The sequence below is a fragment of the Saccopteryx bilineata genome, chromosome 2, assembly GCF_036850765.1.
Source record: "Saccopteryx bilineata isolate mSacBil1 chromosome 2, mSacBil1_pri_phased_curated, whole genome shotgun sequence".
NCBI classification, from domain to species: Eukaryota; Metazoa; Chordata; class Mammalia; order Chiroptera; family Emballonuridae; genus Saccopteryx; species Saccopteryx bilineata.
Genome location: NC_089491.1, coordinates 145,403,264 through 145,415,856, shown reverse-complemented (window position 1 = coordinate 145,415,856; position 12,593 = coordinate 145,403,264). Strand labels below are relative to the sequence as shown.

The following is a 12,593-nucleotide window of genomic DNA, read 5'->3' as shown; positions in this document are numbered from 1 at the left end:
GTTGGCTCAGTGGTACAGCATTGGCCTGGCATGTAAAAGCCCCAGATTCAATTCCTGGTCAGGCACACAGGAGAAGCGACCAACTGCTTCTCCTTTTCTCTCCCTCCCACTTCTCTATCTCTCTCTCTTCTCCTCCTGCAGCCATGGCTCAATTCATTAGAGCATGTTGGCCTCAAGTGCTGAGGATAGCTCTGTGGAGCCTCAGCCTCAGGTGCTAAAAATAGCTTGGTTGAGAGCATGGCCCCAGATGGGCAGAGCATTGGCCCCAGATAGGAATTACCAGGTGGATTTCAGTCAGGGTGCATGTGGGAGTCTGCCTCTATCTCCCCTCCTCCTACTTAAAAAAAAAAGAAGACTATATCAGTTTTGCGGAATGCTTTAACAGTTTGTAATGTGCTCAGTTTGTCTTTTATTTATTTATTTTTTTTTTTTTGTGACAGAGAGACAGAGAGAGGGACAGATAGGAACAGACAGATGGAAGGGAGAAAGATGAGAAGCATCAATTCTTCATTGTGGCACTTTAGTTGTTCATTGAATGCTTTCTCATATGTGCTTTGCCTGGGGAGCTCCAGCAGAGCAAGTGACTCCTTGCTCAAGCCAGCAACCTTGGGCTTCAAGCCAGTGACCTTTGGATTCAAGCTACTGACCATGGGGTCATGTCTATGATCCTATGCTCAAGCCAGCGACCCTGTGCTCAAGCCGGATGAGCCCACACTTAAGCCAGTGACCTTGGGGTTTCGAACCTGGGTCTTTTGAGTCCCAGTCTGATGCTCTATCCACTGCACCACCACCTGGCCCAGCTCAGTTTGTCTTTTGAGTGTTCCTTCCTGTTTTGCAGTTGGGTCTGCAGAAGAATTTAACTCTCAAGGGCATGTGTTCTTATTTTGGTTTAATCTGAACACAAAAGCTGAGGAACTGTGTGTCTTTCTGTGGCTATTCTTCATGGGAGAGGACTCACAAGGGATAGAACGGGTCAAGGCAAGTTTGGGACAGAAACTTCGGCATTCAAAGTAATTCCTGACTTTGCCCTGAACTTTTTCAGTTCTGCAGCTTACCATTTTTTCCAGTTCTGCAGGTTATGACCTACTTACCATCTTTCTCATTCAGCTGAAATTTAATTAGTCTTTATGTTTTCACATTGCCATGTGGAGAAGAAAGCATATTTCTTCCACCTGTCCTGAACAACTCATTAGTAAATTGTTAAAATATCTTCGGGCTTTTAGACTTTCATGTAGTAACGGAACATCGGAATATGTCATCTAATTTATTCTGGAAAAGGCAGCAGTAATAATTACTGCTGCTAGTAAGAGTAGCAATTAATGTTTATTACTTACCATGCACTGTGCTAAGAATATCACGTGCATAATCACATTTAACCTTTGCAACAATGTTTTCTTATTATAATTTTTTAAAATGAGAAAACAGGCTTACAATGAGAGGTTAAGTAACACACACAAGTAAGTGTGGAGCTGGAACTTGGAATCAAGTTATCTGAGTCCAAAGATGATGTCCTAATCACTAATTATTAAAAATAATTCTTAATGAATGACATCATCCTTACCAAAAAAAAAAAAAGATTTAAATAATACCGTTTTTATTTTGCTGATGTTACTATCCAAAGCAAAGACAAATTCTTTTCTCTAACATTTTTTTAAGAAACAAAATTAAAACTGGTGGACACATAGTAGGAAACTAAAAGAAATAACCACACCACATACTTGCAAAATCCGATCCCCTTCCCGAATTCGGCCATCCCGGGCGGCAATGCTGTGCGGATCTACCTGCAACAGAGAGGACACACACCTTCAGCCGATCTGCGACATCCCCCGCAAGAACTGAAAGTTCGGGTTTTAAAAAATATTTCTAAAAACCTGGTTCAAAATTCTCGATGGATTTATAGAGTGTATGTCAAATTTTTCTCTGTCAAAAAAAACTCCCACTGATTCTAAAAATGAAAACAAATTGTTTGGAATTAATAATAATACAATTAAAGAGGACTAGAGGACAACTTGATTGGAAGACCATTCTTCCTTCCCTCTCTCTCTTTCTTCCTGCCTTCCTTCCTTTGTCCTTTCTTCTTTGTTTATATCCATTCACTCATTTCTGTACCCTGTCAGACATGGTCTTCAGCTGATGTTAATACTTAGGATTCTCTGGACCAAGGAAATTTACTTTCTACTAGGGTGATTTTTAAATCCTACCCTAGCTGTCTTAGAAAAGCTGATAGCTAGACATTAAGTCCAAGAGATTTCTATCTCATGAGCACATTAATCTATTAAAATATTTATAATCTATGTTGCTTAACAATGAAAAAATATCCTATCTATGTGGATTATTACTAGACACTATTTTATACATAGCATAAAATATATTAGTTAAACTTTTTAAGAATAAATAGATTTTTAAAGCTCTATTAAAAGTTCATTGATATTTTAATGGGCCACACATGAGTGGTGACTTAAGAGTTCACCAGGGGTAATTCTATCTATCACATTTTACATGATGGCTTCAATGCATTTATTTGAGTTTATCCCATCAAAGCTCTTTCTGTTTATTCTTCAAGGATACTATTTTAAGTTTTGCATGAGGTTGATACATCCTATCGAGATGTTAGATATCACTTGTTTATTAGGTAGTGGCACCTAATAAATGAACCTTAAGTGATCAATTAAAAACAAAAGACACTACAATTACATGTAAGAGGCATAAAGAAAACATTTCTTTCAGATACCTAAGTTTAGTTCCTGTGGCTTCTTTATTATCCCTGAAAAGTAAAGTTCTAAAGCTGACATATTTAAATAGTAAATAGAGACTTACTAGAAGGAAGTGAGGGATGATTAATCAATTGTATCCTATTTAGAAGCCATTTACAATCTAAAACTTTTTCTTCAGAACTGTAATCAAACTAATAGTAAACTTCCACATTTGTTCCTCTGTACATATTACAAAAGATAATTCTGCAGGTGTTTCCTTATACTTCCTCACCATAATTGCAGGGATTATCATAGTTGTATATTTAAAAGAGGTATATAAATCACATATTTTCTGGAGATTTTTCCATTGCAAGAGTCAGTCAGCAAATTAAAGGTAACGTGATGAAGCATAACATTTACACGTATAGAGCTGCACAGTTTTAAAAGTACATTAATTACATTATCTTGTACACATTCCAAACACCTCTATGTAAACAATGAGATAAGCATTGTCATATTAAGTTCCTAGCTGAGGAAGCTGAAGCTCAGTTAGCCAGGTAAGGTTTTCAAGATCATGGCCAAGAAAACTTGGAACAGCAAGGAACAACAATTAGTAGCTAGCTTGTCTAACATCCACATACATACACACACACATACCCCATATCCATTTACTTATACATGTATGCATGGAGGGGCTAGATAATATACACATGTACATATACATACATACCTATGTTTGTATAGATATGCAATTTTTACTCTTAGTATATATAATCATTTAAAAATCATACCTTATCACTTCTCATAAAATGATTCTTTTAGGAGTTTTAAAAAACCACCTACAATAATAAATTTTGCTTCACACTTTTGCAAAGTAATTAACACAAAGGGTGTTTCACATTTAAGTACCTCATCTTTTAAACGTAATTATGGGGTTGAATAAAGCAAACTAATAGATGCACTCCTTGAATATTCAAATTTATTAATCCTGTCAGTGCAGTGAAATATGTGATCCTTGTGAATAGTGGCTTTAGAACAATTAGTCAATGCTATTGTTAACAGAACTAATTGGGGACACAGTGGAATGAAAGGACAAATGTTTACTGATCAAAAACTTTGCTTGACTTCCTGCCTACTTAAGGGAATTTATTGAAATTTAGACAATGTTACCATTTTTGCTTTTTTTTTTCCTTACTGGGATTCTGTGGTGAAAGCATCTACATTATACAGGCTGATAATAATTACATTACTTGGGAAACATAATTTACTTTCCTAATTGAAAGTGACAAGTATTGGATCATGGCCAATCCTTCACATTCAAGCCTTCAAAGGATTTTCTCCTTGTGAGTCATTTTACTCCATTTCTCACAGTGTCCCTCCTATAACCTCCCCTCCGTGGCGTTTCTTACCTCGCTGACATAAATGCCGGTGTCTTCTTCATCATCTGTGCGGTAACAGACTGTCAGGCCCAGCTTCTCTTGACTGCTAACACGACACAACTCGACCTCCTGTGAGAAAAACACACATGCGATGACATTTATCTCAGAGGGAAATCCCACAGCAGAATTGAGAACTCCCTGATACTCTGGGTTACCCTGGGATGTTTTCATAATTATTGTCCAACATTTAATTTTAGGTTGTTACAAAAAGCATTAAAATTTACCTTCAACATCTATTTCTCAATATTTAAGCCAATGTTTTAAATTTTATTGTGTAGTTGAAAATGTGTGGGGTTTTTTTGCATTAAATATAAAATTAAGACTCCTTAGAAAACATGCAATGAAGTATCATATAAATAAAATATGTATACGTCAATATGAGGGAATCGATAAAATATTAGAGAATGTCAAAGTAGGTGGCAAAATGTTCATAAAAAAACATTGAGAGTCATTGTGTTTTTATTGGTATTCCAATAAAACAAAACACAGTTCAAATAAGAAAAATTATATTGGATTCTGCATTAATTCTTCTTTTGAGTGCTATACAATATGATAATAAGCAAGTGTCTTGTGTGGCACAGGTCAAGGGTTTCTATTATTTGGTAGAAGCTCTCAGCCTTGGGATGAAATGGGTTCATCCAGGCTAAAGGGAGAGGCATCAACATCAACAGACATAGGGCAGAGGCAATGATTCAAAATGTAGCAGTAAATGAGCAAGGCAACACATTTACCAACACACATGGCTAAGGGGCTTGAAATGTCAGTCCTTAGGTAATGTATATTGAATCTATTTCCTGATTTATGTTTAGTAAAATAATAATAAATTTCACTGTATTTCATTTTTATATAATGAAATATACTTGTACTACTCTCAGAAGCAGATGACTTTCAGATAAATTGCCTAATGCCAAGAACTAAAACACAACTTGATACTCTCATCATGGACAACTTGGTCCTACTGGATGGAGAATATAAGGCCCTTTGGTAAATAATCAGATGAGAAAGAATAAAGTTAATTTAAATTGAAAGTAAAGTCTGGATCAAGTTTTTGGAACACAGACTCTGTGGGAATTGCCAATTTGTGTGTCTTGCTTAATGTTCTTTCTCCAGTGCCTAGATCAGAAATTCACTGAGTATAACACTCAGTGAATGCTGGTTGAAGAGTGATCACTTCTGTTTCAAAATCTTTCCTAATGCTTGTAACTTTTTTAAATAACAAAGTTGTCTTTCCTCTTAATTGGAGGTAATGTGTGTAGGTGTGTGTGAATGAAAATAATTTGAAGGTTAATCATAATAAAGTATCTATTTAACTATCTATATCTGAAATAATTACCAGAACTAGGTAAAAAAAAATCACTTTAAACAACAGGATACTTCCCAATATACTCAGCTACATTTGAAAAAGTATCCTCCTTTTCAATTTTCCATTTCAGTGAAGTCTTTGTCTTTGAACAATAATCGTTTGTTTTAATGACATGCTATAAACCACAGGCAAATGCTTAGCAAGGGTAGGCTATCATAAGCTCTGGTGACCAATAATTTCATAGCTAATATAAAATCAAATAAAATTTAAATCTTCTATCGTGAGACAGGGACTGCAAATAGTGAAACACATGAAACTATGGAGAGATGACTTTCTGACTGGTGGGCCAAGAGACTCTGAATTACATTACAGTGGTTGGAAGGGCATGGCTCATGCTGAACAATAAAGAAGAAAGGTGACAAATCTTTCTACCTAAAGGAAGAATAGAAAAAAGTGACATGGTTTGGCCCCAGAAGCAAAAAGTAATGCCAAGCAAGGATATTTTCCAAAACTGGCGATAATTAATGCCTCCAGAGGGAAAGAGTACTTGACCAAAACTAACATTAGGAAGGAATTACAGCAACAAAAGAGCTTCAATTAAAGCAATGAGGCACACAGTTAAGGACTCGAGAAGCTTGTGATTCCTAAGAGGCCTACAGGGAAACCTAAACACTCCATAAAGAACTGACACTGGGACCTTTAAATTCAAGCAAACAAAGAGCCCTAGTCGAAGCTGACATCCATTGACTTTCAGTGTCCTTCCAATGGCACAGGAGAAACTCCCTTTCCTGCAGGAAGACATTTCCAGAGGGAAGCATTCCTTTTGTGAGTGTTGTCTCTTCCTTCTCAATGGTATATCCTGGCTTAGTGTCTGTTTTGAAGATGCATATCAAAATATTTTGCAATAAAATGGAACCAATATATTAAGCTAAACAGCATAGAGTCTATGTGTAAGACTTCAGTACCACAAACAAAAGCACTTACCCAAGAATCATAGGGGAAAAGAGACTAAGATCCCGAGGTCAAAATAACTTTTCAATATTGTCATTGTATTGGACCTAAGCGGAATGGTGAAACAGGTCTCAAAATGACCGATAGCATCTTTGTTTTAATTATCTTCCTTTTTTTTTTTTTTTTTTTTTTTTTTTTTTGTGGCAGAGTCAGAGAGAGGGACAGTGAGGGAGGACAGACAGACAGGAAGGGAGAGAGATGAGAAACATCAATTCTTCATTGTGGTTCTTTCATTGTTCATTGATTGATTTCTCATATGTGCCTTGACCAGGGGGGCTACAGTGAACCAAATGACCCCTTGCTAGAGGCAGCGACCTTGGGCTCAAGCTGGTGAGCTTTGCTCAAACCTGATGAACCTGCGCTCAAGCTGGTGACCTCGGGGTCTCGAACCTGGGTCCTCCGCATCCCAGTCCAACACTCTATCCACTGTGCCACTGCCTGGTCAGGCTAATTATCTTCCTTTTTAAAGATACTCATCACCCTCATATTTCCTTTTAGCCTCTTGAAGTTCTTAAGGGCTGGCTTTCTTGGTAGCCAGTGGTGTTTCAGGTTTGCCACCTTCTCTGTCTCCTAAAAAAATTCTGGCATTTGGTGTGATCTTTCATTTTTTCAAAAGCTCTTGAGACATAAAGGCAATGGACAGATACATATTTCTTAAAGGGATCATCATTAAAATTACTTAAAATGTGGGCCATCCAGGGCTCGTTACATACTAATAAAGGCTGAAATGCCTTTAATTCAAAAGGTGAACTTTCTGGTGTCATGATTTCAGGCTCTGAAGGAGACTCAAATGAGAGTTCCTAGATGCCCCAAACCACCTCACACCAGTCCCAGGTGTAGACTTGCATGTCTTGATTTGGTTGTGAACACCTCAGACACTCCATATTTTATATTGGTACACAGAAGCATACATTTTAGAATCAAAGTTCCTTTAATTCTATGACAAAATAACTTATAAGCAGCTACCTGTAGACCATTTTGTTTGTGGGAGGCAAAGGTAGCTTTTGTGAAGCCGGATCCTCTGAGCGGCATCCTCCGGCATGGGTTTAATTTAGCATTCCCTTTACAGTGCATGGCAGCCTCTGACTTCTGAAGCAGCAACACCCTCCTGGTAATAGAGACTGTTTCCCTAACAACTTTCATACCTTTCCTTCTGTCACCTGGAAGCTGTTTGATGAAACACATAAAAGTGAAATGCTACCTTCTGTACATTTTCTCCACGGAGACGATTCATGGGCAGATACAAATCAAAGCCAAGCCCACCCGGAGAGCACTGCTCACCATCCATAAGTCATTCGTGACTGGTGTGGAAGAATCATTTCATAGACCTGGTGAGACTACATTCAGGTTGGCTTCAGTGTGCTCTAAGATGCTATGTTCTGGGAATATGTATAAAATCCCTTTAAAAAATCAAATCATGGTATCTAATCCTGTGAGACATTATTATATGGAGATGGAGGGTGGAGTAGAAAATTAGTTAGTAAAGCATGCTGTGAAATTACCCTTCTGATCTCAGAATGACAAGAGTGGGAATTTTGTATACAGTGGTTATACTGCAGTGGTGGGAAAAATATTTTTCTTTTTATTTCTTTTTTTTTTTTTTTAATGATTGGGTCTGAAGTGAAGCAAAAATTTAAAAAGAAAAAAAAAAACTCTACACTTTTGCTCTCTAGATAGGACTCTCTTGTTGGAGGAAGATCTGGGCTTGCAGCTGCCTGTCATGGCTTTTTTGAGGTTCATGCCATGAAAGTTCTTGGCCCTGAGTGAGAGAATTAGGGGCTGTTGAAAGTACTCAAGACTGAAGAAAAGCCAGGGCTAGACAGGATGGTCACTGATATTGACAATCAGGGGAGAGGGGTCTATTGTGTCTGTATCTTTTATTATTATTATTATTATTATTATTATTTCACTTGTTTTGCTGTTTTTTATTTATCAGACAGCATACATAGTGCTATCCAAGTTTATTATTAATCATATATCATGTCTTACATTTTGTATTGTGGATTAATAACCAGAGAAACACCATGGCTAAGTGTTTCAACAAAACATTTATTTAAAAAATGAATTATGTAGAAAATATCATTTTAACCCCTACGGGTAAGAGAAACATTGCGAAAATATTGCTCCCATGTCACTATCTTCTGGATAATGAAAACCAAGTATAATACTTAGTAAGAAATAAATCATAAAATACCTGGAATACTAAATTGTTATTACAACATTTCAAGCCATACAATCCCAACTCCAAGCATTCAAAATAAGTTGCTGCAACTAGTAAATAAATCTCATTTCATAGTGACATTAGGGTGAAAGCAAAAGCAATGTGGCCAATGTCTTTACACTAACATCCTTAACCCCAACCCCTAATTCAATGATTTCTTTTTCAATGATACTGTTATGAAATGTGGTCAGTATTGAATCCCCATTTTCCCATTCCTAGAGACTTTCAGGGTACTTTGGGAAATAAAGCTGTCACATTTTTTTTCTAAACCTAGGTTGTCTGCTTCTCACTGTGGGCTCTGAATTGCTTAGGAAGTTATAAATTACCCATTTTGAAACACTCATACCTTAACAAAAAAAAGAAATAGTACTCTTGCTTATACTTATAACTGGGGGAGGGAAGGAATCCACTGATCGATGTCATGGACTCTGGACAAGGAAGAGAAACTGGAGTGTGAGAAATGTGTGCCCATTTTGTATGGTTACTTCTTCTGTGCCAACGGGAGAATGCGGCCGACTGCAGGGATACCTGTCCAGCACGAGGCTTTCACCAAGTCCTGCTCTGGCTAAACCAGAGAACAAAAGCACGGAGGGAACCCGGGATATACTTCTGTTTACATTAGATAAGGCTCTTTTTGTTTTCTATTTAATTTATGTATCTTTTGAGAAGACTGCAGTTGCTGTTAGGTATTGGGATCATGTGGTTTATTTACCTTTGTAGGAATCCAGATATCCAGGGTTTTTCCTATTTGACTACTGAGTTTGAGACAAACATGAAAATAGTCATTTGTTAGCTTACTAACAGCCTCGCTGAATATCCACAATTAGCTATGGCTAGATTTGGTGATTTATATGTCAGTTCTTGGCAGGGTAGGGGAAGGGTCTTTCATCAAAATAGTTTGGCATGTCCTAAGCAATGTAGAGAACTGACTATTCATAAAATGTAATTCTCATAATGGCTTTACATTTAAAACATCCACTTGAAGCACTCCACTCGATGGCCAGCTCAGATTCTGCTGCATTCCACTCTGCTCTTTCACTAGACCTTGAACCTAATGACCTTCCACTTTCCACTATCAATAATTCTTTCATGTCTTCTTGTACTGCTTGGAATCCACGTATAGTCATGATAATCTGTTAAAAAAACACCTATGATTCTCTTGTTGTTCTCTGCCTCCATTCTATCACCAAACAAAAGGTCAATCAGGGTTAAACCCAGCTATTTACTTCCTATATTCATACCTGAGCAGCTGTGTAGTTTTGGGGGAAAACATACAACTACACTGATCACATTGACTGCTTTCTCTGTAAACTCATTACCACAATTCTCAAATAGGCCATCCATGCTACCTGACAATCACACTATTCTTCCCTTGTCAATCTGTATCTCTTTTCTTATATTTGCAACAGAACTTGTCCACTCTCAGTTGATAACTTCACTTCATAGTTCATTGGACATTGGTAGACAATTACCACTTCAACTTCCCACTCTCCCAGACTGGTATCTCACACCCTTTTGCTCTGCTATAGTGTCCTCTCTCTCTCTTCACTCTTAGCTAACCACCCTGTTCCATGCTTCACGGAGAAAAAGAAGACATGAAACTGAACCTACTGCATCTTACCTCCACTCAGAGTACCAATCAAAATGCATCCAAAACCATCTTGTAGTCAGTCCTTCTATTACAATGAAAGAAAAATGCCCAATTCTATCAAACACCAATGCCCCCCGCCCCGATGCTCTAGTATTCATTTTTTTTAATGTTTTCCAAGAGTTTTTTTAATGGAATTATTCCTTCCCTTTCTCTGTGTTATCAGTTTCTCTTTTCTTATTAGATCATTTTCATTGCCCTACACACCCCAAAAGGACATTAATACACCCACATGGGGTGGGCTAGGCAGAAATGCAATAGAGATGGTGATCAGCTCCCAGTTGGGGTTGTTGGAAGAACCTAATAATAACACCTTGGAAAAGATAATGAGATTGACCTTGGTGTTCACCAAAATTCAGTGTGATTTCACACATAAGTGGGATATAAAACTGAGACTCATGGACAAAGAAAAAAGTAAAGTGATTACCAGAGTGAGGGGAGTAAGGGGACAGCAGTAAAGAGGGACAAAAATATACAGTGACAGAAAATGATTTGACTTTGGGTGATGGGCACGCAACTCATCAACAGCTCAAATGCTATAGAGAGGTTTATCTGAAACCTATGTACTCTTATTGACCAGTGTCACCTCATTAAATTTAATTTCTAAAAAAATTTAAATATATATCAATATATATTTAAATATATATCATATGTGTGTGTATGTGTGTGTGTGTGTGTGTGTGTGTGTGTGTGTGTATATATATATATATATATATATATATATATATCCAGGCAGAGAATATTCTCCATGCAAAGGCACAGATAGGAAACAGCCTATCATGTTAGAGGAGCCTTAGTAGTTAATGAGCAGGAGGGTTTAAGATTTTGGTAGCTGATAAAACTGGACAGATAAACAAGGGCCATATCCTGGAAAGATGGTCACAACATATTAAGTTTTCTTTGCAAAAAGAAAAGAGGAGTCATTGTAAAGAAAGTACAGTTTGACTTGTATTTTAGAAAATGGCTTCAACAGAATTATAGTGATCTTGCTGGTTCTTATATTATTCTTTAATTCTCAGCTGGGATGGCGCGCTAAGGGACACCAGGAGCAGAGTATGTTGGGGTGGCAGAATCACTGCTGGGAATGAGAGAAGCTGAGAGAAGCATGTTATGTGGGTAAGATGTGTGGAGACAAGAATAAGGTTGGGAAACTAATGTTTGTTATTCTGTAAAATGAATCAGGGTGATGGATATAGGACTCTAGGAGAGAAGGGGCTTGAATTGAAAAATTTCTTAGCATTCTTTCAACCCTTCATGTCTACAGCGAATTCAAAAAGAAGAAATAGTACACCAAGCTTTTACATGAAAATAGGGTCCAATCTGTGAGAAGTTCAAACGTCTATTGTTATTTTGTTAGTATTGCTTTTCACTTGGTCCTGCTGTCTATTGTATCTCCACTCCTGGCATTTGTAAACTGTTTTTTCTTTGAATTACTGAAAATAGCTTTATCAAAAGGAAGTGTTAACAGCATTTCTTTGAGATTAGCTATGTGCTCTCTGCAAAAAGGACAGAGTGCACTTTTGTCCTTTTGGTTGTTCCTGATTCAATGACTGCACTTCTTGGTAACATTCATGGTCATGTTTTTGAGTTGGCTATGTTTTCAGTAAAGAAGATACCATCTACCTTTGGGATGCTGTTTTAAAGTAAACAAACAAACAAACAAAAATCCCATCATTTTGAAGAGGCAGGCATTTACTTGATAAAGGCAAAATATCTTTTACCTAAACATAAGGGTCTATCCAGGCGTCCCCAAACTACGGCCCGCAGGCCACATGCGGCCCCCAGAGGCCATTTATCTGGCCCCCTGCCGCACTTCCGGAAGGGGCACCTCTTTCATTGGTGGTCAGTGAGAGGAGCACTGAATGTGGCGGCCCTCCAACGGTTTTTATGTTTGCTAGTTTGTAGTTTGCATTGGGGGCTGGGCAGCAACAGGTATATGTTTGTCTGTGAAATTGCAAATTACCTTCCTGCTTGGGAAGGTTCATTGCTTTGCTAATGTTTGCTGGAGGAGAGGATTTTGCGCCAGATAGTTTCTGACGAAAGAGAGAAGAAGGAGAAGCAGCAGAGAGAAGCCATGTTTTCAGAATTGGAGCAGAGGGAATGCAGAGTGTTAAGAGAGAAGCCATGTTTGCAGAGCAAGAGCAGACAGAATGCAGAGTGTTGAAGGAGAAGCCATGTTGGTAGAGAAGGGAGAAGGGAGAAGGTGTGCAGATGAGGAACCAGAGATAAGGGGCTTTGTGAGCTCTGCCGAGACTGGTGGGGCCTTCGATTCCAGGAG

General features: G+C 37.8%; 1 protein-coding gene across 1 annotated transcript in view; it reads right to left on the bottom strand.

Moving 5' to 3' along the window:
* Positions 1-12,593, bottom strand: part of PDZRN4 (PDZ domain containing ring finger 4) — a 150,935-nt gene that overhangs the window by 18,758 nt on the left and 119,584 nt on the right. Inside the window, exons 4-5 of the mRNA XM_066258122.1 lie at positions 4,103-4,201; positions 1,719-1,781 (exon numbers count right to left, since the gene is read on the bottom strand). Coding sequence (XP_066114219.1) covers positions 1,719-1,781; positions 4,103-4,201 — 162 coding nt within the window. The remainder of the gene's footprint in view (positions 1-1,718; positions 1,782-4,102; positions 4,202-12,593) is intronic.